The sequence below is a fragment of the Orbicella faveolata genome, unplaced genomic scaffold (assembly GCF_042242905.1).
Source record: "Orbicella faveolata isolate gen_17 unplaced genomic scaffold, um_ofav_v1 contig_13, whole genome shotgun sequence".
Lineage (NCBI taxonomy): Eukaryota > Metazoa > Cnidaria > Anthozoa > Scleractinia > Merulinidae > Orbicella > Orbicella faveolata.
The window spans coordinates 30,417,501-30,443,154 of record NW_028301540.1 but is presented as its reverse complement, the minus strand read 5'-3'; the positions used below and the strand labels follow the sequence as shown (position 1 = coordinate 30,443,154).

Sequence of the window (25,654 nt, the reverse complement as noted above, 5' to 3'; positions counted from 1 at the left end):
AGCGAGCGTACTTTCTTTGGACTTGTTTCTAACTGGTTTATAGACTGTCTGTAACGTACCCTCCTGCTTAGTGGATCGATAACGGACTGTGTCCGTTTGTACAGTGCCGGCCTCGCCCAAGCTCAACAACCCGGCGAAGAGGTGAACAAAAACAATACATTCCTTTGAAAAGTTTTATTAATGATTTGCTGCTAGTAAAAGAGATACAAAACCTACGATAGGTTCAAGAGTTGTGCAAGGCCGAAACAATTCGTTTCGGATGAACATCGGTACTGGAAACGGAAAGCTGCCATGGCCAACACAAAATGACTCGGACCACGGCTGCAAGAGACTCTACAGTCGCGGTACCGCTGTACATTAGGTCAGCAGTCTCTACAATGCAAGGAAAGAGCTATTCATGTGTTACACCTCATTTCGTTTCTTTTTCTTCGACACTTCAGAAATGAGGAGAAACATGGGCTGTGTCTCACTTCGCATTGACTTGTGGGATCGTTACTTGGGACAAACAAAAGACAAGCTACATAGTCTCCAATTACGATCCCACAAGCAAACTGCGAGTGAAACTCGCCCCAGATTTCTTTGCTTCGACTTGACTTTTGTATCTTTTTATAACCTGCTCTGTAAATGTGGGCACTCTTGGAACTAAACGAGAAAACTAGTATTTTACTCCCAGTAGCTGAGCTGATGTCCGTAACTGCCCTTGGAAAGCGAAAAAATCTTCATCTTAGACATCAAGCTCCGAGGACCCATGGAAAACTGAGAAATTTTAAGATTCAGTCTATTAGCTTCCTTGTTTTGGCCTTTCCACAACTCACATACGCGATTATTCTAGTGTTGATTCTAAAAAATACACTTGTCAAGCAATAGTTATCTATTGGAACTACAATTAAAATATCACCGACAATTTGAAGGTGTGAAGCTCAAAGACGGCATTGTTTACTCATTATATATTACAAGAGAGATTTTCCTTGATGCCAATATAGCCTCCAAGGTTTGGAGAATAAAAGAACAGATCACCGACGCAAAGTGTTCTCGATAAACGACCAGTTCTCTTAAATAGACATCTAACAAACATGCGAGAATTTGATCAATACGAAGAAAAACTTTTTCTGCCACAATAATAAATGTATCTTGAGACAAAATTTCCAAAAATTGCAAAACACTCGACGAGAACTTCACACGGTCAAATATGCCCAGCTATTCACCTAGTTTTCTCCCTTAAAAAATCTCTCTCTCTTAACTGTGGCGTTTAGAGTTTTTGTCTACAACACGCCCGCAAATAATGGGTCAAATTATACGCAAGCAAGCAAAGAGAATTATTATCCAACTTCTGCCAGTGATATACAAATAACACGCGAAACGACTGCAAATATATCAAGATATATTGCTATCTCCCGCACACCGCGAAACAAAATTCAATAGTTTTCCAGAAAACAAAACCGTTGGATAATAAATCTAAAGTTAGACATTTTTTGTGTGTTGCATCGGCCTAAATTTTTACCCCTTAGTAGTATTTTCACTCGCCCAAAAGACTGAGCAAAAAATGAGGCACAACTTGTTAAAATACACAGCAACACTACACACTAAATGCACTTAACAATTAATGGCGGTTGAATATAAAATCGACAAAACACACCGTCACTCTTGAGGCTATTTCTTGAAGCGGTGCTATGGGTACGCGCGAGTCATTTAAGAAAACTTAATTCCATTCAATTCACTGCAGTGATGTCATCGATCTACATTAACCGCGAGCGACAAAACCGCGCACGAGTTTATCCCAAGGCACTGGGTCCGACACCACTTGACGGTCGTCATGGGAACGTGTGCGCACGCTAGCGCAGTGGAGGCTCTTTGCAAAGCTGGCTTTCCTACGCTCGCTATGAACAATTAGGACAGTCCACGGACTAAACATTACACCTTGGCATATTAAGTACATCATTTTTAAGATAAAACAATAAACTGAGTAGTTATTCAGTTCAAAATATTAATAAAAGCTGACTTCAGGAACATGTAACAGACCTTGCATCGAAAAACAAACTAAAACGACATGAAACAACTTCCATTGAAATACTGACTGGCTGCCGGCCTGGAAGATGCTGGTAGTTGCTACATGGGAATGTGATCCCTGATCCCCCCAGGGAAAACCCCTAAGGGCCATGCTTATAGCTTCTACACGGGAGTGGGGACCCTCCATGGGATATCTACATGTATAGCATTTGGGCGGTGTCTGAGTAGGGGACAGGGGGAAGGGGAACAGGGGGATAGCGAAATTGCTTCTTCCGAAATCTTCACAACCCTTTATAATTTGCACATATCATATTATTTACCTACAATAGCTACAGCTTTAAGTGCTGAGTACGTTAACTACCACAGTAGCAGTGGAATGCACCTTGACAAATTCAAAATCAACCAGCTGACTGCAGCTCAGGACTAATCAAGCAATGCACTGTATGTGGCGATTTCCAAAGCTTAAAATATTGACTAGTATGAGTTACACATGTAACCTCAGTAGAAATGCAAGTCAAACATGCAGCGTAAAAATTCTTAAATGTACCATTCTTTTTTCTTTTCTGTATCCTCTGCTAGCGGTTTCCTGGGTGCAGTCATGTCAATGTAGGGATCTGTGCTTTTGAGTTCTTCATCATCTTCGTGCGTGTGATATTCTCCCTTGTGTCGTGCCCAGTACCAGTAGATAGCAACCAGCAACACCACCAGCAGTAGAACCAGGATTAGCACTACCACAATGATGATGGCGGTCTTGTTATCCGCGTCAGCACGCTGGCCAGATGTTGGATCAGCCCGAGTGCCCGTGTTGTCTGAATCATCAGGAATGCCAACTGGTCGTGGTGTCGGTAAATCCTTAGGCACCTCCGGCTCTGGGCCACATTGCTCTTTACTTAGTGCTGACCCTTCCAAATTCTTGGTCACATCATCATAGAGATAAGCCTTGATTGGTTCCACTGTAGGAAAGGACTTTTCAAAAGCAACTGGTGTGACTTTTACACCAGTAATGCAACCCTTAAACCCAGTGTCACCTTTCCGTCCAATAATTACCTCGTGCATGTTAGGGAAGGGTTTTGAGAGCCGATCTTCTTTGGAAACTGGCATGCTTTGCCCATCAACCGTGTAATTGACTTTCTCATTTCTGCGACTCAGTGCAAATGTGTGCCTGGTTTCGTCACAGAAGTCGCTGTCTGGTGGGTCAATCAAAAAGGAACCATCACCGTTAAAGCTCTTGTAGGAAAACTTCAGTTTCTTGGTGCCGGGATCCAACCTAAGAAGGAAATTCTCCTCTGTATTTTGGCTGGTTATTTCAACAATGTCACCTCCGCAGCTATCCTTGTCTTTCACCTTGAATCCAACTACAATGTCCACTCCAGGAAAGTTCTCTGGTTTAGGGAATGTGTAGGTTAACTGACTGTCTTTTGCAGAAAAGGACGCGCCGTAATCTTAAAACAAGAAAGACAAGATGCAGGGTCATTATAATACACTGTAAATGATTTGACTGGATATCAAATAATTAAATAACATTAAATAATTTTATAATATCACAGCAGATTGTGTTTAACAGTCAGGGAGAAAAAAAATTGCAATCTAGTTGCCCAGTGGGCCAGTACATTTCAGTTTTCAGTTGCCCCAACTAAAATATTAGTTGCCCAAAAATAGATGTGCAATGTTCACACCGTATCAACTAACAAGACTACTGAGGCTAATTTCACTTGCCCACCAGACCACAAATCTTCCATTTTCACTTGCCCAAGAGCAAACTTTACTTGCCCCAGGCAATTGGACCTGGGTTTTTTCCTGCCTTGAAAGTGAAGCCCCGCCCTAGGGCCACTTCATAAACACCTTGTAGTTGTGGCCTGAATGCAGGGCTCAACACTAACACTTACCCAGTGTCCACTGGAAAGTGTATTTACTACTTGGAAAGTACAAAATCGAAAGTAAAACAAAATACTTACCCGAAGTAAATTTTAGGCTATGCTGGAAAGTAAATTTTCCACTAAAAAAGCTTGAAAAATGTGTGTATATAAAAAAATAACAATCAAATGATTAAAATATTTATACCCATCCGACAATGATTTTCTATCTTCAAAAGGACAAGTTTACACCATTCTAGCATTTACCAATCTGCCATATTGGAGTATCGAGAGAGCTGCCAAGTAGGTCTGGGCACAATAAATACACGTACAGTAGTATGGCACAGTCAAATCTGCCATTCAAATCTACCACAGCAGAAACATTTATGGCATAGTCTACAAATAAGTACTGTACCCCTGAAAAACAACAGAACTTCATACCTTTGTGACAGAAGTAGCCATAAAATGGGGTCAAACTACAGTCGCATTTGTAAACATTGTAGTTGTCAAGACATTTGCCTCCCAGCTTACAGTGATTATTCTTGCATGCTGCACCACAGCCACCTTGCACGTAATCTGCATTTCCTGCTTTCTTATTCAAATCAATAACCTCACCATTGATGGTCTGTAAAAAAGGTACATGTAGTAGACACTGTGTTACATGTAGGCTTCGCAAAACAACAAGAACATTGTTTTCAGATTTCCAAAGCTAACTGGGGAGAGAGCAGTCATTTCTTTTTCAACGAGGTACAATACTTTGATGTAAAACAACAGATACACTGTGTACAGTACTTTGACTCAAGGACTGGAACTATAGGAGCTCCGTACATCATAATGTTCAATATTATGTTCAGACCAGAAAGCAGACTTCATACAGTACAGTAATTCATTTGTCTAATCAATCTATTCTACATGTACATGTACAGTGTGTGTTTTGTTGTCTTGAATAGGGGCACTTAATCATGAGGGTATTTACATGTACAAGGCGAAGAGAAAATTGACAGTCCCCTATTTTACTGGAGCCTTTCCCAGCTTCCATAGCATCAAGGGACTAGGAATATTTTTCCTTCCATCTTGATGCCACTCAACACACTCAATCCTTTTTCTGCCCTTCTGAACAAAAACCTCCACTACTTCCTATCTCTCACTTTCTTTAATGGCTCTCCCCAGAGCTAGCTCTCCCCTCATGATGCCAGTAACCATTTATACATCTGGGTGGAGAGACGTGTTCTGAGAGCAAAGTGTCCTTCACAGAACATAATGCCATGATCCTAGCCAAAGATAGAATCACTCATCACACTGCCATTAGACTGTGGCAACTCTCTCTGTAACCTTTTGTTTTTTTACATGTACATGTACAAGAACATTGGACCAAGGTCAATAGCCTGGTCCTGTTGTAGATGCTGTCTGGTAGTGTTCTTGGTCTAGACATTTAACTCTCACAGTGCCTTTCTCCAGTGCTGACATTGTGTGAACTAATGCCCACACAAAAATCCAAACAAAAGTGGAAAAAGGTAGCCCCAGGGCTTAAATTTGAAAACGAAAACCCTGAATAATTCACTCCCATAAAGAGTGACTAAGAGAAACTTAACAAACTGACGTCAGTTTTTCATGCGTCTGTCCTGTTGTTGATCATGAGTTTCATCATAACATTGTCAAGGTGGCTGTGGATCCACGAGGTGATAGCCGAGTGGATCCACAGACTACTTAGACAACGTTATGACAAAATTCATCGTCAATAATAAGACAGACGCATAAAAAACTGATGCTTAATTTGTCTTTTACAATAACAAATTGTCAAATTGTCCGTTCTCGCTCATCGACGCATCGCATAAACTATAAATTCATGTGCCTCTCCGCTTAATGACAATGAAAATTAGCCAATGAGTGGGCGAGAATTTCTGCAGTTATTGTAAAAGAACAAATAACTGTACACATGTAAAAGTCAAGAGAGTCTGAATCAGTGTTGGATTCATTGCTTACCAATCCACGAATACATCCCACAAATCCCTCTGTCACATCACTGGAGACACCTCCAACAGAAAGTTCACCCTCCAGATCTAAATCTTTCTTCAGGAACAAGGGGTTTAAATTCACGCCCTCTTCCGTGTCTAACTTGAGTCCAAACTGCTTCATGTTGCGATAAATGATCACCTCGTGCCAGGAACGATCATTAACTTGCTTGTTGCCTGTCAAACTCAACTCCACCCTCTCGTAGCCATTGCCGATGTTGTACTCGAGGCCAACACTGGTTTCATTGATGATGTACAGCTTAAAAAACTCCCCGGACTTTTTACCATTGAACAAGATTATACCTTTAGGATAAGGAGTTCTGAAGAAGAGGGAGATTACACCATGTGAAGGCGGAGTCCACTTGTCGAGTGTGATCATGCCATCTTCATTGACAAATGTTGCCGTGTTGCTGATGTTACCTGTAGGCAAACCATATAGTACATGTCGTTACAAAAATACTGCCTTTTATGTATCAGTGTCATCATGACATGCTTACTAAATCTTTTAAGGATGATTCATTATTTATCGGGATGACCGGGTCAGAAAAAAAGTGACCAGGTCATGTAAAATATTCGTTCCAAATTGACAGGTTACTAAATTTTGGGAGATCCAAACAACCAGGTTCTGAAAAATAATATGCCCTTCTTTACAGAAACATAAGACCACTTCAAAGTTATGGTGATAAATGTACATGTACAAGCTGTACTGCAGTTACCATGTGTCATCGCTGTGTTAACACTCACCTGTCGGCTCGTGTTCCCAGAACATTTCTTGTTCTCCCAAACTTTTTATGAGCTTGACTATCACGCATGGAAATCGAGAGTGAATAATCTTATTGTTTTCGTATAGATCTACCAGTCATTCAAAACTTTATCTAAATTCTTTTCATAGACACTTCGAAAATGCCAAGAAGTGGCCGTCATTTTGTTAACATGGGTATGCTGCTACGCTACTCACTATCTGTCACAGAATAGATAGTGAGAAGCGTAGCCAATCAGAGAATGGTATTCATGGTAGAACGCTAGTAGATTTATTCTTACACTCAATAGAAACACGGTACATGTTTCCTATTTCTTAAACTGTAATGTAGCTCAGGACTGAAACAAGCAGAAAGATACAAAAATATTGAATCTGAAGCTAACTGTGGTTGTTTAAACAGGGTTGTCTTAAATTATGACTCTACAGAGTACAAATGAATATATGAAAGATCATATATTTGAACTGCAGAGAAAGATGTGAGCACTACACTGTAGAGCACTGCACCGGTATCCCAGAGGTCATGGGTTCGAATCCTGTTCAGGCCTGAATTTTTTTTTTTTTTTCAGGTTTTAATTTCACAACTGCTTAAGTTGTGCACATAACTGCAATGATCAATCATATCTTCATACTCTACAGTGTACTTGTACATCCACTATGAATCCCCCTCAACAGACTCTCACTCGAGATAAGACTCATCAAACTTATTTTACGTCAAACATTCCCAAAGTTGACAAAACATGCAAAGTCCATGCATGCAGTTTTGAACCTCACTTCATTTATAAAATTGCTCGGATTTTTCTGTACAGGATTGTATTACCTGAAGTAGTTCAGACTGTAACAAGAAGATCTGTTAGATCTTATAACCGCGCTTTTAAAATTTAACTGTTTGCTTAGCATTACTGTCGGAACGCAGTGTACATTCCAAAGCAGTTATTGATGATTCTTTTCTTACTGTAGACATCACATCACTTGATCAACACAAACTGTATTATTGCACCATCAGTGGTAGCCATTGACAAATCTCCGATGACGTAATGGTCTTAATCTTTGTAGAACTTTCTTCGGGATATGTATCGGCATGAGCGATATGAATGACACGATAATAACACTATTAACAACAGCTTTCTTTCTTAAAAGTCATGATTAAATTTAATTGGTGTTTTCTACGAGTAAAGGGCTAGCAAAGTAGTCACACAAGTCATATAATTTAATAATAAAACTCTCTCCCGACCGATGTATCGATTTTGGTCACTCCAGTGACCACAGATTGAAAACATGACAGAAAATTGGCGTTACTTTCGATGATCTCATCATTAGCCAATTATAGGCCATCTTTCAGCTCTTTTCGTCATATCCCCCCCACAGGAGAATTTTGTCAAGTTAGCTAATTTAGTATGCAAGCCACCGTAATGGCGGTCACCGTCGACGAAATGTTTATTTGCTCAAAATTGGGGCAAAATCTTTCGGAGAAGGAAATCAGGACATTTGTAAGGATACAGAAAGTAATTTGGGGCCGGTTGCTGGCTTCTAAGGCTGAATTTATCCAGAAGTAAGATGTATTTTCGTTTTCATGCCGAAAGCCGTGCGATGAAATGTTATCGGCTTGTTCTGCTGTCTTGTTCTGTTTTTTCTCTTGGTCTTTTTTGTAGTCCGCCGAGGCCAGTCTTTCGTCTAAATCAGTTGAAAAAAGTTCGAAAAAGATGTTCCCATTCAAGTTTAAGCTCTCAGGCGATAATTCTGGAGATTTTTGGCCAAAACGTTCGGCTTTGTTATGTTTGTGTTTTTCGGTTGCTATGGGCGACCGTTGCTTCCTTTGTTAGGTCAAGTCTGGGGAGTGAGGTCACAAAAAAATTCTAATTAACTCTGGTTTTGTTCGATTTCGCTGAAATTTTAACACGATAAGGCTGGATTGTTAACGAATAGATTTAGCGCCTGCCGATGTGTGGTAGCTATTAACGCTGAAGTGTTATATCGCTTCGAAGTCAGGGTTTTGAAGAGATGTTTTTGCAACGTGTGGGTTCGGCGTGATTTTGTAATCGGAGGTTTTTGTTGACCCCGAAGGAAAAAATATCCAGAAAAGGTCATTTCATCGACGATTCAAAGGTATATAAATATGTATATGTTCTGAGCTAAATTTCTGCTGAAAAAATATAATTTTTGACGAACGCTGGGTCTTTAATTTTTTCCCGCGAAAGTCAGTATCGGAGATGAGATTTATTAATGTTTCAACAGCTTTTGGCAAGTAAACATCACAGGTTGCGTGACTCAAAATTTGGTCGAGTGGAAGCTTGGGTCTGGTCGCAGACAAAACTGCGAAAAAAAAAAACCACGGGTAAACCATGAACCGCGCTCGGCCCATGGCCGCGCGGTTAACTACATCTACTCCACCTACATGTATATAATAATCACAGTGCTCACCAGAACAATGAAGATTGCCAACTGTAAAGTTAGCTTCAGAACCCTTGAGTGGGTCGACATCCCTGAACACCACTTGGGTAACAGGAAGGTCAGCTGTTGCTGTCAGGAATCCTTCATCTTTCGTCCAACGGCTGGATCGGGCATCACAGTTACACTTCTTGTTTTTGTCTGGCAGACAAGTATCGTTCACTCCACAAGCACACGATTCTGAATTTGGCGGGGCTCCACCCCAATAATCCTGGTACACTCCACCAGCAGATACCCAATTGCCAAGTCTGTCCTTTTCCCCAGCATTGAGAAGCTTAGCATTTTTGCAACCAAACTCAATGAACTGCTTACAGTTTGCACTGTTCATGGCCAAGGCTTTGGCAAAATCTAAGCTTGGATAATACCTTATGTCAGCAACGTAAGGCTGTGTGATGGTTCCTGCGTTGTTCTCAGTAATAACCTTCACATTTTTATCTTCACTGTAAACTACCGTGATGGGAGGATCAGCTGTCATGTTGCAAAAAATTCCAGAGCTAGCCTTGAGTGGACCTGGGCCATCAAGATCAAGGGTCCAGTTTCCATCTTTTGCATTGTCCTTTACTCTTTTCTTCAGTTGCTCACAGTTTTGGCTGGATTCAGCTGATGATGCAACACAAAAGAATGGTTAGCTAGAAGTACAAATGTATAGTAAACACTAGTTATGCAATGCTTTTGAGTGGTATACCATGGAATATCATGAGTCAGTTGTAGTTTTTTGGTATACACACAAGCCTTCAGGTGAGCATGTATGCAGTACCAGTCAAAGGGAATGCAGCATTACTCCCGCATACAGCATGTGTACTACACGCACCTTACACGTAAATACATGCAAATGCATGTAACCGATTACACCGAGTAGACTTGATATTGTGCGTAACATTACACACAGTCACTCACCTGGGACTCATATGTGCGTGTAATGAAAATAAAACATTTACTGTATGACATTTACTGTCAGTATTGGACTACACTGCAATACAGTTTACTCTTTCACCTTCTTGCGTCTGGCCATTAAACATTTCCAATAGAATCAACCAGTTTCCTTAAACCGGCTTACCGCTTTACAGTAACAGTTTTTTTTTCCATTGTAGTTTCAACATGCAGCAACAACAGGTGCCAGCCACTGACAGAATGTAAACACGAAAGTGAAATAACAGCAAAACAAATAATTTTGCTTCTGATTTTCAGCGAATTTTAAATAACAATTTTCATTTTAAGTTTCAAGACCATTTCAAGATTCATCATTGATATTACGTTCCCAAATGTGTTATTCCAGAAAATATCCATACACCTCTCACAGAAGGTTTTGTAGCTTAACCCCCTCCCCCCAACCCTCTGGAATTTCCACTTTAATGTCATACCTTCCTCTAAAAAATTGTGCTTTGGAAACCCCACTTCCCATTGGAATTTCCATCAACCTTCCTTGGGGTGGGTATAGATATTCTCTGGAACTACACAATTATGCGAAAGTTGTTTACCGCAAAAATTGTTTAGTTTGGCTTGAAATGAAATTCGCTGTTGTCTTGAATATCATTGCCTAGCACAAGACCAAAATCTACCCAGGCGGAAATCTAGTGCAGTGCAGATAGGTATCCATTTCATTTCTAATCCTATACACATATATACAGAAGTTCCGAATGTTTGTCGTTTAATCAGAAGTGTGGGCAATTTGCTGATTAAGAGAGAGTCATTGAGTTTCTGTTTGAATCCGTATTCAATCGTAATTGAAAGAACAGGAGTTGCAATTGAATTGAATTGAACTAAATTTCGTGCATGGGTAAACATTACGTTGTGGTGAACATTGCACAAGTTTTAACATAAACAAAAGCTCGGGATCTTTTAAGAATTAAGCAGAAGTACAGGCTGCAACAGATTAAGAGAGAGTATTTGATTGATATCTATTGTGCATTTATACACGAGCTAGTCCGTTAGTTTACGTAGTGCTTATCAGCTTTTTTAATTTTACTTCTTTTTGTTGAGAACATTGAAAGTCACGCATTTCGAATACCAGTTGGTGGTGCTAATTTGTTTTGCAAAAATACACGCAAATGAGTATATGAATAACAAAGGTTTCTTCTTCCAATTTTAACACACGCATTCGCGTGAAATTACACTCAAATGTGTGCAACTACCAGATCAGTAAATTTTACACATGTGATCTTACATGCACTGTCCACGAATACTACACGCATATTACACGCATTTCATGCGCATGTAGGTGCTGCAATCCCTTCGACTGGTGCTGCACCAAGACAATACAAGTGACAAAAGGGACATTCTATGGTATATGGCCAGAGAGCATTGCATATTTTAAAACCTGACATAGAAAATACAGTGGTCAACACAACCAATGAGAGATATGCGTGGCGCATGATGGGAAGGTTGGGTGTAATACCATCAGTATACAATGGCTTTCCTGTATTCTGATTGGCTGTTATCTCTATGGCACGGTATAAAAGCACATATATGTATACAGCTGTTTTGAGAAAGGTTGTCATACAAATGTATACAGGCATGCATGACAATGTCAAAAAGTCAGAAGTCTCCCATGTACCCGTAGGAGATTAAGGGCACGTTCCATTCAACCAAAATTTCTGGAAATTTCAGTCTAAAACTAAATGGATCGGTTCAGTCCAACCTGAAAAGTTTCGAAAAAATCAGTCCACCTTTCAGACCACTCTTCTCGGTTGGACCGGTCCAATCGAAATGGACCGTTCCATTTGACCATTCCAACCCATTCTCAATCCTAGTACCTCGCTGTTCAGTATTTTCAATGTATAACATGGAGGGAAACACATCATTGCAGCAATTATGGATTGTTAACAGCGGATCCATCAGTGTTACTCATACATCCATGTGCAGTTACAACAGGTCTATGGCTGCTTCGCAAGCTAAGTGTGTGTTTTGCCTGTTAACAGCTCTTAAAGACAATTTATTTCCTGAGAGAATTTGGAATGTTCTTTTCATCATTCAAAAGTGGCGTTTGAACTCATACGAAAAAAAAATGTGGGAACAGTCTACTCAAAATAACCTGTTATACTGGTTAAATTACTATGTATGGAACAGCTCACACAATATCACTGATATCACCACTGAAATTGTACAAGCAACAGTGATCCAACATCCCCCATTTTAAATGAGCGTGCAACTCGTTTTGCGAGTGGAATGAAATGAGACCGTTCGAGCCTGTCGCGATCCATTTGACACCAAGAAATTTTTTGAACCTCAGCCCAGAAATTTTGGTTGAATGGATCGTGCCCTAAAATTAGACTTCTCGAAGATTTCAATTGAACTGTCTCAAAGAGGACTGAGTGAGGGAGTGTATTACATGTATGTAAGCTGAAGCTCGACACACAATACAGTATGTCAACTCTCTGGAAATAATTCATTGAAGGACTCTGAATAAAGATGGTTTTTGAGAATTATTTATATTAGCATTATGAGAATTTAAACATTTCTTTTGGATTTCAATTTAAAAAATTCTGTTTTGTAGCTGAGTGAATGACACCTGTACTCCTTGATTTCTAATTGAGATTAAGCCTGAATAGATCCCCTGCTTATGAAGGCATATGGTTCTGCCCTCAAGAAGTCCACTTAAGGTCATCCATCCAGAAAGAAAAATAGTTATTTTGGGTGCTTCATTACTGACATTCAATAATAAGAGGTTGCTGTGATCATTAAAAGATTTTAGAAAATAGCCCAAGAGGAAATATGCATGTTGATTGGTGTAAAATCATGTTTCTATTTGACAATTAGATTATGAGCTCAAGATTTCTGAGGTGATAGTTTCTGAGGCCAAAGGCCGAAACAACTATCAACTCTGTTCACAGAAATCAAAAGTGCATAATTTAATTGTTTTAAGAGAATTCTAACTGAAATAAACGTAGAAAACGGTTTCCAACTTTTTCCACCACTCGCTTACACAGAGTTTCAAGAGCTGAATTTTGTAAGCAGAAATTTACAGTTGTTTTCGTGCACGCGCCCTTGTTTTCAATAATTTCAAAATTTTTAAGGTCAAAAAGCCATTAATGTCCTTCTTTTAGTCTCCTCAGGAATCTTCTTATCCATTTGCATTTAAACAGAGTCCAAACATTCTTCCAAATTTCGGGAAAATGTAAAAACATTGCCATTTCGTTGATGACCGGCAGCCACTGCATTCTAAAGGCTGATAGTATATGAGTAGGTCAGCCAATCAGATTGCAGCATTTGCATTAGTATACTAGTAGGATTCTACTAAAACTTGATAGAAACACAGAACTAGCACAAGCTGTGGATGTAATGATGGCATGAACAAAGAGAATTGACATTTTGATGATCAAAGTACACAAGTAGTTTTCTTTTTTTCGTGGCAGACTGTTTAAAAAGAATTAGAACACATGTTCTCTGTGTTCCCATTAAGTTATAGAAACACAGTTTGGGAGAACTCATAACATGTTTTCTATTTCTTAAAGGGAATTTGTGCATACTTACGGAATTGGCACATGGGTGCTTTGTATCCAGAGGCAGTGCAGTCACATGTAAAGGTCCTCCCATCCTGAGAACAGCTGCCTTTGTTCAAGCAGGGGGAGAAGATGCATAGGTCAGTGATGTTGCAACTGTCTGTCTCCACATTCTTAATTGCAGACACTCCCTTAAGTGGTTTCTTTTCTTCGTTATTGACCTTAAGATCTCGCATGCAACCAGTGAACCCACCAGCTATTGCCTCGGTACTGAAAAAATTAGCTGGGAATGATATAGAAGGAGCCTTTGAGGTTGGTGTTTTGGTGCCAACTGTCAATGAAATGGATAGTGCACTGATGCCAAACTCAATAGTAAGCCAGTTGCCGCTATTCACCTTCTGTTCATTTGCACCAAACGTCACAGATACATCTGTATCTGTATTGCCAATTTTCACATTCAATCCAATATAACGTTCCAGGTAGGATATTGTAAAACCATTGTCTCCATTAACTTGCTTTAATAAAGTTCCAAATTTCTTATATGATCGAAACTTGAAGCTTCCAGTCATTTCATTGTTTTTCTTAACTTGAAAGGTGAAGCTTGAGTCTGGGCCATCAAAAGTGTACGGTTCAAAGGAGGGTGCTGAGGGGCATTCCTTATTCATATCTACATTCACAGCATCAGCGACACCTTTGACAAGGAATTTAATAGGATTCGCCATTCCTTCAGGTTTGAATTCCACATCAGTCAGGCAACCCATGAAAGGTGCATTTGATTTGACCCCTTGTAAGTTCTGGAAGCTAGGCGCACCGCCTACATATATGGCAATGTCAGCCTCCAGCTTCTCATAACGTGTCTTGATTTCACGTGTTTCCTCATCCGATGTTCCTTGATTTAACACAATGGTTGTACTAAATTTAACGTGTTTCACAACTACTTCATGTACTTGGCCATTGCTTAGATCCTTGCCTAAGATCTCTGTCTTTTTATCATCTTCACCTTTTCGACTTCCAAGCTGCATGCCAAAACTGTGTATAAGAAAAACAGAATTTTAAAAGATATTTTTAGCAAGTAAACTAATTTGCAGTTAGAATTGAATGCGCCGTAACACAATATTTTGTGATGGCACTCCAGCACAAAAAATTTCCATTTGCTGATCACACTTTTAACTTTATTTTCTCCAACAAAAAGCTTTAATAAACATTAAATTGACAAGTTTTCACACATCAACGCTGCCTGTCGAGTGGAATGCTTGTGTCACATTCTTCTTGAAAGTATCAAGCTTCTAAAGAATGGAACATTTTCTACTGTGTAGAGTGTATATGACATTCTAATGCTTGTTACCATCAACATATGCCCTACTGATCAGAAGAATCTATCAGTTATAAACATTACATTTTAGATGCAAATCCATGAAAGAGGTAACATTTAAATAGAATGATGCTGGACATTATCCATGCACCACATACAGCTGTACACTGTATGCTTTCTAACAAGCAGGTAGTTTCATTGTTGCATCATGTGAAATTTTGTTTTGAAAATAGAGAGGCAGGTAGTTAGTTTTGCTTTGAACAATAACAGTAAAAACTGAAAAACAGTTGTTATTGACAGATTCTCTTTCCTTTTGGAGATGAAAAAAGAATCACTGGCTGTGGGATGCAAAACACAATACTCTAAGTTGCACTGTACATGTATATGTGCGAGCTGCAACCCTCCCTTAAATGAAGCAGTAAACAAATTACACAATGTTTGTGTACTAATTATTGTGACACTATACAATATTTATGGCCACAGTACCATATTCTTCCACCACAGAGCTCAAGTGTGAGGTAATCTCCTAATTCACCACCCGAGTTTTGGGTGTGAAATAGCAGTCCAGTGGGTTGAACGGACTTGAATTTGACACGTAGTTCATCCTCATTGGAGTTGATTGGTTTGTTTGCTGCCTTTCCTACAATGTCATACTTCAGATATCCATTGCCAGAAAATTCTCGAGACACTGCAAGATATGAAAGAAGATCACAATGAAAAAATAGTCAATCTAAAAGCAAAAATGTGTAGGTCCAGAAATATCCATACCTCCCCCACGGAGGGTCATGGAAATTTCCAGGGGTAGGGGGCCTGAAAGAGGTAAATTTCCGAAGGGGAGGGGGCTACTCAAGGAGTTTTCTTTCCAGTGGGTCTGAAATGCGAATGAATGAACACTACAGTACTTTCCCAATTGATTCAGGTAACCAAACCAACAGAAATGTTCCATCCGTTGGGAAATAAATGTTAGATTCTTTGTCATATATTTTCGATGTTTCTAACGACATCATAACAGACAGCAATCCGGAGTATCGTGTTTGTTGGACCTCAAGTTGAACAAAATGCCGACGAAGAGTTGCAGCAATACATGAACAATGAAGTTGATATTTTATACTTTGAAGATTGTGCTGTATTTAGCTTACATGCAGCTCAGATGCTTTTTCCAGCATTAATCATGCTGTCAATTAAATGCGATTTGTACTTTGTTTATTTCGTTTGATACTCATACAAAATTATTACCCGTTTCGGACTTGCTGTAATGAGGTTATCACATATTTTTCATCGTTATCCATGTAGTTAATAGTTTGCTTTAAGTGAGCAAAGTCGATTCAAAGCCATTTGCCTTGAACTATATATGTAAACGTGGACAGCGAGGAGCATTGTAATTGGAGCAGTAGCCGAGATTTCATTCGGTCATTTATAGACCGACTGATCAATGAATGTTTCACGTATGAAATGTATGATAATTCAAAAAACTAAGGCATAAAATGAATTTACTACCATTTACAAACTACAGCAGGGCTGGAAATAACAGTCGGTCATCGGACATTGTCTTACCAAATTTTGAATATGTCCGGCCAATTTCACATTATGATTGGACATGATGTCCGAACATTTTACCAACCCCAAATTATTGTCCATCAATAAAATTTGGTTAGATACATTGTTAAAAGACTCGAAATTGCAATCAGTATGGTCGCCACTGCGGCTAAAATTTTTATCATTGGCAGCCAAAAATTCTGGTCGACAGCCAAAATTACGTCTGCATTCAAAGGCTACCAATGGCGACTACGTTTCACTGTGTTGACGATCAATAACAGTTATTTTCTCAGACATTATGTCCTTCCAGAACTACATAGTGAAAGACCTTTGCTTCTATAACATTCAACATAAGAAAAGAAAGCAATCTATCCTTTTGCTTTGCTGTAAAGGACTCCCCTATGGGGCGCCGTTTGTAAATTTATTATTTAGACCGAATTTATGCCATTTTCCCCTTATTTATAAATAATTGGAAATGCCACAAAATTTGTTTATAAATAAGACACAAGAACTTATCCGTTTATATGTAAATAATTATTTTAGGTACGTTCTGATTTATAAATAATCTTTTACCATAGAGTTATTATATATAAATAATAAACTAAACAACTTCAATTATTTATAAATCAGGCCACCTCTAAAATAGTTATTTACATATCATAAAGTTTGTAAATCCCATTATTTATAAATAAATTACTTCGTCGGGAGTGTAAATTCATTATTTAGAAATAATAAATTTCATCTCGCCGAGTGTAAATTTATTATTGTTAAATAATGAACTTCACTGAGTGTGTAAATTCATTATTTAGAAATAATGAATTTCACCTCCCCGGGTGTAAATTTATTATTTATAAATAATGAACTTCATTGAGTGTGTAAATTCATTATTTAGAAATAATGAAGTTTCATCTCGCCGACTGTAAATTTATTATTTATAAATAATGAACTTCATTGAGTGTGTAAATTCATTATTTAGAAATTAATTATTTAGAAATAATGAAGTTTCATCTCGCCGAGTGTAAATTTATTACTTAGAAATAATGAACTTCACTGAGTATGTAAATTCATTATTTAGAAATAATAAAAGTATGAATGACTGACCCAGCGTCTCTTGCCCGATCGATTTCGGAGGCTGTTTCTCGCGCTATAAGTGAGACAGTTAATGCTGCCTTAGCTCAGGTACGTATGCAGCCTGAAATTCAGCAGTGGCGGATCTAGGGGAGTGGGGGGGCAGGGGTCTGGGCTCCCCAGGCCCCTCCCCCAGATCCACCACTGCTGAATTTCAGGCTGCATACCTACCTGAGCAAGGGTAGCATTAACTGTCTCACTTATAGTGCGAGAAACAGCCTCCGAAATCGATCGGGCAAGAGACGCTGGGTCAACCATTCATACTTTCATTATTTCTAAATAATGAATTTAGATACTCAGTGAAGTTCATTATTTCTAAGTAACAAATTTACACTTGGCGAGATGAAACTTCATTATTTCTAAATAATTAATTTCTAAATAATGAATTTACACACTCAATGAAGTTCATTATTTATAAATAATAAATTAGATGGAACTTCATTATTTCTAAATAATTAATTTCTAAATAATGAATTTACACACAAGGTCAAATTCATTATTTCTAGATAATAAATTTACAGCCGGCGAGATGAAACTTCATTATTTCTAAATAATGAATTTACACACTCAATGAAGTTCATTATTTATAAATAATAAATTTACACTCGGCGAGGAGAAATTCATTATTTCTAAATAATGAATTTACACACTCAATGAGGTTCATTATTTATAAATAACAAATTTACACTCAGCGAGGAGAAATTCATTATTTCTAAATAATGAATTTACACACTCAATGAAGTTCATTATTTAAAAATAATAAATTTACACCCGGGGAGGTGAAATTCATTATTTCTAAATAATGAATTTACACACTCAGTGAAGTTCATTATTTAAAAATAATAAATTTACACTCGGCGAGGTGAAATTTATTATTTCTAAATAATGAATTTACACTCCCGACGAAGTAATTTATTTATAAATAATGGGATTTACAAACTTTATGATATGTAAATAACTATTTTAGAGGTGGCCTGATATATAAATAATTGAAGTTGTTTAGTTTATTATTTATATATAATAACTCTATGGTAAAAGATTATTTATAAATCAGAACGTACCTAAAATAATTATTTACATATCAACAGATAAGTTCTTGTGTCTTATTTATAAACAAATTTTGTGGCATTTCCAATTATTTATAAATAAGGGGAAAATGGCATAAATTCGGTCTAAATAATAAATTTACAAACGGCGCCCCATACTCCCCCACATCGGAAAACTTGCAAATAGCTGCTCATATTTAAAATCGCCCTATAATGCATTGCAAACCCTTGAGCACTGAGAAGGTCATGTATGCCTACCGATTGTGTCTCTTGAAATGCATGAATCCTTCACAGATATTTTATTAGCTACAAACACAAAATTAGCGGCCAAAAAAGTCTTGGAAATTTTTTCTTTACAGATTTTATGCATTGTGTTCTTTTCTGAGTAACATTCCTACTTGACTGTTATCACTTAGTTGCCAAATGGCAACTCAAATTTTTTTCTTAATTTTAGGCCCTTGACTCTGACAGTTTGAGCCATATCCAGGAGCCCATTATGAGCTTCTGCCATATCATAAAGCAGACGTCTCCATCTTTCTTGTACTTGCCAAATAAAATACTCTTCAGAAATCCCCCTATTATGCACTATGTGCATTGTGATATACTGTTAGTACTTCATGTTTGTACCCTTGAGTCAACTTTGGTCAGGAGCCCAGCACTAGGATCCTACAACTCCCATACTAAGCCTATGTCATGGTATTGTTTTAACGGTCTATTTTTAGGTTCCTTTTCCCGCGAAAAAGGTCAGTTCCAGTCTATATGAGCGCAAATTGGTAAGGAGAAAAATGGCGGCCTCAGGTGGACATGTTGACCTAATCTTCTGGTGCAATTATAAAGTCCATGCTTGTGATTGGTCACTGAGGTTCTTGGGGGTGGGAGGGGGGGGGCTGAATTCACGGTAAATTCAAACTAAAAGTAGATTGGTCTGTGAAAACACCGGGACAGGAATAATTGGGGTAGTTGTACACTAATATTGTGATGGGCTCCTACTTCAGAGGGACACAGTCAGCTGGAGCACATGCACATTAGATACCATTTCATAGCTAATTTGCACATCACAGAGACGCAATCCATACTGTTTTTAACCAAATATGATAAAAATAACATCATAGGATTGAGCAAAAGCACACTCAAAAACAGGTTTTTCAGTGAACGATTGAAAATCAAGAAAAACACTGCAAAGATTGAAGCCGATTTCTAGATGTACTTTGATTTCAGGTTGAGGTGAACTTTTTTCAAAGTGAGAAAACTAGTGTCCAGGTCAGCGTGGTCCCAAAGCTGACTGTTTCCCTTTAGTGGTAAAATTCAATAGGAAACTAGGTTTGCTTGAAGAACATATAATCAGGAGATAACCAGGAGAGATCCGTGCAGTCATCTTGTAGATTAAGTCATATAATCATCATAAATGATAAATAAATCAAATTTAAATGCAGTTTTGAATGATTTGTATTGAAAATCTTTACAGTATGCCGATAAATTTTATTATGCTAATTAATTATGCTAATCAATTACGCAAATTAATGTCCGGTCAAATTGATAAGATGTCCAACCAAAATGAAGATTTGAAAGGACACATGTCCTGCTAAAGAAGAAAAATTATTTCCAGCACTGCTGTTACAGAGACAAAGTGTATGACTTAATAGATGTATTCCTTTGGTGAAAGAAAAAATAAAGCGATATTTGGGAAACAGCTGTTTTGAAAAAAATGTTGCATGACGACTTTACTGCATGTGTAAAGTAATTCGATATGTTGTTTTGACCATGCATTATAAATTAAAACTTTGACTCAGTTATTTGAAAGAGCTTTATGTACGCTCCGAGATTCCTATGTGAAAACTTCCTTTAATAAAGAAAAAGTCAGCTGCTATGCCATTTGGGAGTGAAGCGCTTTTAAGTCAGTTGTTTATTAGTTTAAACACCAGTTCAAAACATTTTAACATGACATGAAGCAACACGCCACGTCTGCAGTCTACTGTGAAAAAGTACGTCTTTGTCTACAATGTAAATCTAAACAGCTGCGGCTAAATTTTATTACAATTGATGACTTAAGTCTTGTCTTTTATAGATACGGAATTTCTGAGGGGTAGGGGGGACCCAAGCAGAAAAATCATGGAAATTCCAGGGAGTGGGGGAAGTACTGTGAAGTCCCCTGGAATGGAAAATCCTGGGGAGTGGGGGGTCAAACTAGAAAAAAAACCCTCTGTGGGGGATATGGATATTTTCTGGAACCACACAATTAATGTTTAATATTAAGAAATAATAATAACTTCATGAAAAGAGATGGATTTCCCAACATGGATATAAAATTTCACATTCTTTTTATCACCTTAGCTTGTTGGGACACTCCACCATTAACTTTAACATTAATTCTCTTCATCTCCCCTAGCCCTTCCTGGTAAAAGCTCCATTTTGTCCACCCAATCTTGAAACCAAATTTATATCATTTTGACAAAGTTTTAGAAATGGACTGGTTTCAGAAATTTTGCAATAACCCTACCAAAGACTTTGGTCATTTGCCATTTACACAGAGAAACTGATTTGTCGACAGTTTGTGCAAAAGGTACAAATAAACAAGTTCTGTCCAGATTGGCCAGCCCCAAATTTACTGAGAGAGCCTACAATAAGTTCAACCTGATCATTATTCAAGGGTGACGATTAGAACTGGTGGAGAATTGCAAATGTTAATTAAGCACATTTTCCATTCAGATACAGTGGAATCCCGATTTTTCGAACATCCAAGGGAAACGAAAATTGGTTTGAAAAATTGGATAGTTCAAGAAATCGGAGGTAAAATTACAGTGTTTGACTGAGGAGAGGAAAACAACTTTTGATTCGAGTTATCGGGAGGTTCGAATGAGGGTTTGAGAAATCGGGATTCCTCATATATCGGTTGGAAATTTCCGACCATCTTTCAAGACATTCCTAACACATATACCCTTCGAGCTACTTTCTAAATACTTTTTGACAATTAAACTAAACAGTGTTTTCCTTCCTCTTCCTGCTAAAAGAAAAAAAGAACATCACCTCTGTGTTTCTTTCAAGTTCTACAAGTAGAAACACTTGCAAAAACTTGGGAGAACTTGAAAAAGCTGTGGAAACACTTGTCTGCAGCTTGTGTTTCCACAACATTTCTCATTCTCCCAAACTTGTTTTCTGCAACTCAACAGAAACAAGGAAATTGTTCCACATCTTTAAAGATTGCAGGGCACATGAAATATGAAGCCTTTTTTCAAAGCTACTGATATCCTTTTGATGTTAAAAAAATCATAGGACAACATTCCTCATGAAGATTATTTTTTTCTTATTTCATCAATCACACGGGTATATTCAGAAAAAGAAAGAAAGAAAAAAGTAAAAAGTCTAGGTGTGCTAAATGTCAGGGCCACGTTGTTTGAAAGTGGTTGACACTTTTTATGTCTTGTGTATTTAGAGATAATTACTCAAGCTCAAAACTGAAGGGCAAACTATATTTATTTAAACAGAAAACCTCAGCAAAAAGCTACAAAACTGAAATTAAAATTCGCACTAATTCTGGGTTAGTTTAATTGAGTTTTGAACAATCCGGCCCAGGTAATAATTGCAAATGTTGAATTGACGTCCAGTGTTCATGACAACTCTACTACTTTGCTTTAAGATACGACAAACACCTTGTTTATTTCTTAACAACAGTTTAAGTTGTTATCAAGAACAGCCTTGTTATTTAATTAATCATTCCATTAAACAAAATAACAACTTAAGCATTTGAAACACCTGCAATGTTAAGTGCTAAAAGGCTTTCCAATCCATGTACAGAGATATCCACTGAATTGTAGAGCTACGATACAGAATAGGATATCTTTCATTTTCATTTGTTTAAAACATTTTTTATATTTTTATTACAAATTATGTGCATTGTAATTAAATGTTAATGGCAGTTGCTTTTCACTATCATTTCAGCAAATTTCTACAAAATCATTTCTCTGTGTACAATAAACAAGACTAGAGGCGACCCAGTCTGTCAAAATTGTCAACAATAACTGACCATGTGGCTGTCATCCCGATGCCTTGCCGGCCATATGCGCTCTTTCTACCACAAAAGGAATGTATAAAGTTTCCACTTCCTTACAATGTATGTGAAACATGAGCCAAACTAATGAATATGTGAAAGGACGAGATAAAAATAGGTATTGCATGGATATGTGATGTCAGCGTTATATTTCCGCATAATTCAACAAGTGAGGGAGATGTTTACAAATTTCGCAGGAAGACAGAAACATATAAATATCTGCCAACTTTTTCAATCTTGTCTTCATACTCAATTCAACATCTACAATAACAGAAAACTTTACCTAAACATTATTTTCCAACAAAAATTTCCTTATGCAGACAAGTCAGTTACAAGCACACTGGAAAGTGACGACATTGATCAGCATCTTATCTCGATAACCACAATTAATTAAAGAAAATATATTGAAATCACTTACAGTACATGTATGTATAAAACCTGTGGCTGACCAATTGTGTCTCTTAAATTTAGAAATATTTTGTTCCTGGTTTCTATAAAACAGCCAGAAATTCATAAAACAGGAATGAGGATGTTGTCAAAGAACTCTGGAAAGATTCCAGAGTATTTACATTACGCTGTTGAGTATTGATACCTCAAAATGCTGATTAATTTAGGCACTTCCAGTATTTTTTTAAGGAAATCTTTCCCGAAGAACGAAAATTAACAATGGAACGTCCAATTTCTACCTCACAGAGAAACAGAAAAGCAGTGGTCAAGTTAACAAAGTCAATAGGTCTACATAGCGGTTATAAATTGTTACAAGCATTGATAGACGGTTTATATTTGAAATAAAAAAAGCAGATCTTGGAAGATAAAGCTTCGCAGTTCGTTTGGTCGATACTGTACTTGTACATGCAGTCACACAAGAAAATTATCAAACATTGACAGAGCCGAAATGGCAAAGAAATGTAACGAGATCGCGTTCACGCAATGAAAACATTCCTTTCTCTTTTCTGAAATAAAGCAAGAATGCGTGCATAATATGTGAAGCACTACAGTCATTCGCAATGAAATCTACATTTTGTGCGAATGAAACGAACATTAACTTCGTCGCGCGAGAGCTACAAGTGTAAACACAGATGCAAAACACATCTGCCGTAAGTATATATCTCAAACAATAAACAGCAATTTCTAAGGGAAAAAGCCCTTCCTTCATCGATCACGCTGAGATGACCACAGAATATTTCAAACTTGATCAACTTGGAATTTTCATAAACAACCCTGCGTAAACGAAGTATTAAATCATTCGGTAAAAACGATGCTTTGCAGAAAAATTAGAAAAGTAAATCAAAGTAAAACCAAATGTAAAGAAACATCGTGTTTATCTCCTATATAACACAGGTGTACTGGCGGCTTACAAGGGCGAATATGAAAACTTTTAATTTTGCATCGAACACTTGACGTGGAGAAAGCAAATTCCAAATTAAAGCGAATTTTCATCTATTCGACTTCCGTGAAATATTTATTTCGTGGCAACCACAAAAGAACAGATCTTCTCTTTTTGAAGGGAGCAAGAAAACGAAAGTATCATAACCAAGTTATTATGTTAAAATAACCACATAACGAATAATTTAGGGCTGATATGAAGGTGGGTCGAGCGATAAAATCCCGCGTGGACTAGCTTGCAAAAATCTCGAGCACTGCCGCGCTTCGAACACGCAAATAAACTTCGCTGCAAGAAACTATCTGTTGCTTACCTGAAAACGCGGTTGACAAGCAGTGGGACAACCACAAAACGGACGCTACACACTTCAAGCCCATCGTTACTACAAGAAGCAAGATGGTGGATGAAGGCACAAACCAAGCTGAAGCTTGATCACGTGATCAGCGACAGACGCTTCAAGGAACACAATTCTGGTGATGCTCTTTCGTGGATTTCTATTGGACGAACTGGATAAAATTCGTGATGTGATTGGCTAATAACCACTTGAATTTCGAATGGCGCTGGGTGGGGTAACTCCTAAAAGTGTCACACAACGTGACAATGCTATATCGCTGTGAACTTCGTATCAAACATATGTTCATCTCGTGATAAAATCCAGCCTGGCAAAAGGGCGAAAAGAACGTGCAGGTAAGAGCCTGCCTACTGGCAGTTGTGCAGTTACCACTCACAACGAATCTATGACTCCTTTTTCAGTAAGTTCTTTTTTGTTAACCTCCCAAAAAATTAATTACGCTCCTTTTTCATTAGAATGCCGATACTGTTATTCCGACCGAGGCTGAATATTCTCATTTATCTGCGGATTTTAGGCTGAAAATATTCTTGTGAATATTCTCAAATTATAGCGTGTGACATTTCTGTTTTCGAATGCATTTGGTGTCTGGGTGGTGTTAAAGTAATTTTGGAGCCAGCCTGCAGGAATTAAAGCCTGGTAACTTCTTAGCATCGAACATACGGCTAGTGCTGTTTTTGTTGCTTTCAGTGGCTAGTTTTGCCGTTTAGAGAAAGGAAGAATTTTATACGGTTTATTTAAAAGCACTTGTATTGTATTGTATTTACAAAGTTTCCAAACAAAAAATTATACCCTTTTCAAAATCTCAGCCTCGGGTACGGCTCTTAAACTATTCTTAAAATTTCGGAAATTTCAGCCTCGATATCATTTTTACCTGGACGAAAGTTTTCAGCAAACCGTTACAACAGGATATGGAGGGCTTAAATAGTTTATATTTTCGAATTGATTTCATACGGATCCTCGCGCTTCAGTCAATTAGAAGAACTATACTACTGCCCTGGAGCTATAAGCAAACCCCACTACGAGAAATAAACTACGCAAATCTCGCGGAAATAAATTTTATTTCCTCTCGGAAGTAAAATAGCGACTCCGCTGCCCAAAAAATCACTCACTCGCGAATCGCGCCAAGTACGCATGCTATTTTAAATTTCTCCTTATCAGACTCCGGCTTGCAGAAAATTAAAATCAACCACGCCCTTACAATACCCAAAGCAAAAGACACTTGCTGATCGAACGGCCCAATTCACATTCAATTTTCTTTTTTTGTTCTTATTATTGTATACATTACGGTCGTTGTGCAATTAGCAAATTTAAGAAGTTATTAAGGTAATTCCACTG

General features: G+C 37.9%; 1 protein-coding gene across 1 annotated transcript; it reads right to left on the bottom strand.

The window, feature by feature from the left end:
* Window positions 1–159: 159 nt before the first annotated feature.
* LOC110054403 (EGF and laminin G domain-containing protein-like) lies at window positions 160–24,418 on the bottom strand. The gene is made up of 7 exons (XM_020760791.2): window positions 24,281–24,418; window positions 15,315–15,516; window positions 13,548–14,545; window positions 9,051–9,677; window positions 5,844–6,292; window positions 4,302–4,485; window positions 160–3,449 (listed from the first exon to the last, which is right to left on the bottom strand). The coding sequence occupies exons 1-7, from the start codon at window positions 24,342–24,344 to the stop codon at window positions 2,545–2,547; spliced, it is 3,429 nt and encodes a 1,142-aa protein (XP_020616450.1). The 5' UTR covers window positions 24,345–24,418; the 3' UTR covers window positions 160–2,544.
* Window positions 24,419–25,654: the final 1,236 nt, after the last annotated feature.

What these genes read in the sequence shown, in the direction of transcription:
- LOC110054403 (XM_020760791.2), bottom strand. Translation starts at nt 24,344, where the DNA reads ATGGGCTTGAAGTGTGTAGCGTCCGTTTTGTGGTTGTCCCACTGCTTG. An exon ending in CTCTGTGGTGGAAGAATATG is followed by an intron (nt 14,546 to 15,314) that starts GTACTGTGGCCA and finishes TCTTATACACAG; the next exon opens with TTTTGGCATGCAGCTTGGAA. An exon ending in TGGCTACTTCTGTCACAAAG is followed by an intron (nt 3,450 to 4,301) that starts GTATGAAGTTCT and finishes TCTTGTTTTAAG; the next exon opens with ATTACGGCGCGTCCTTTTCT.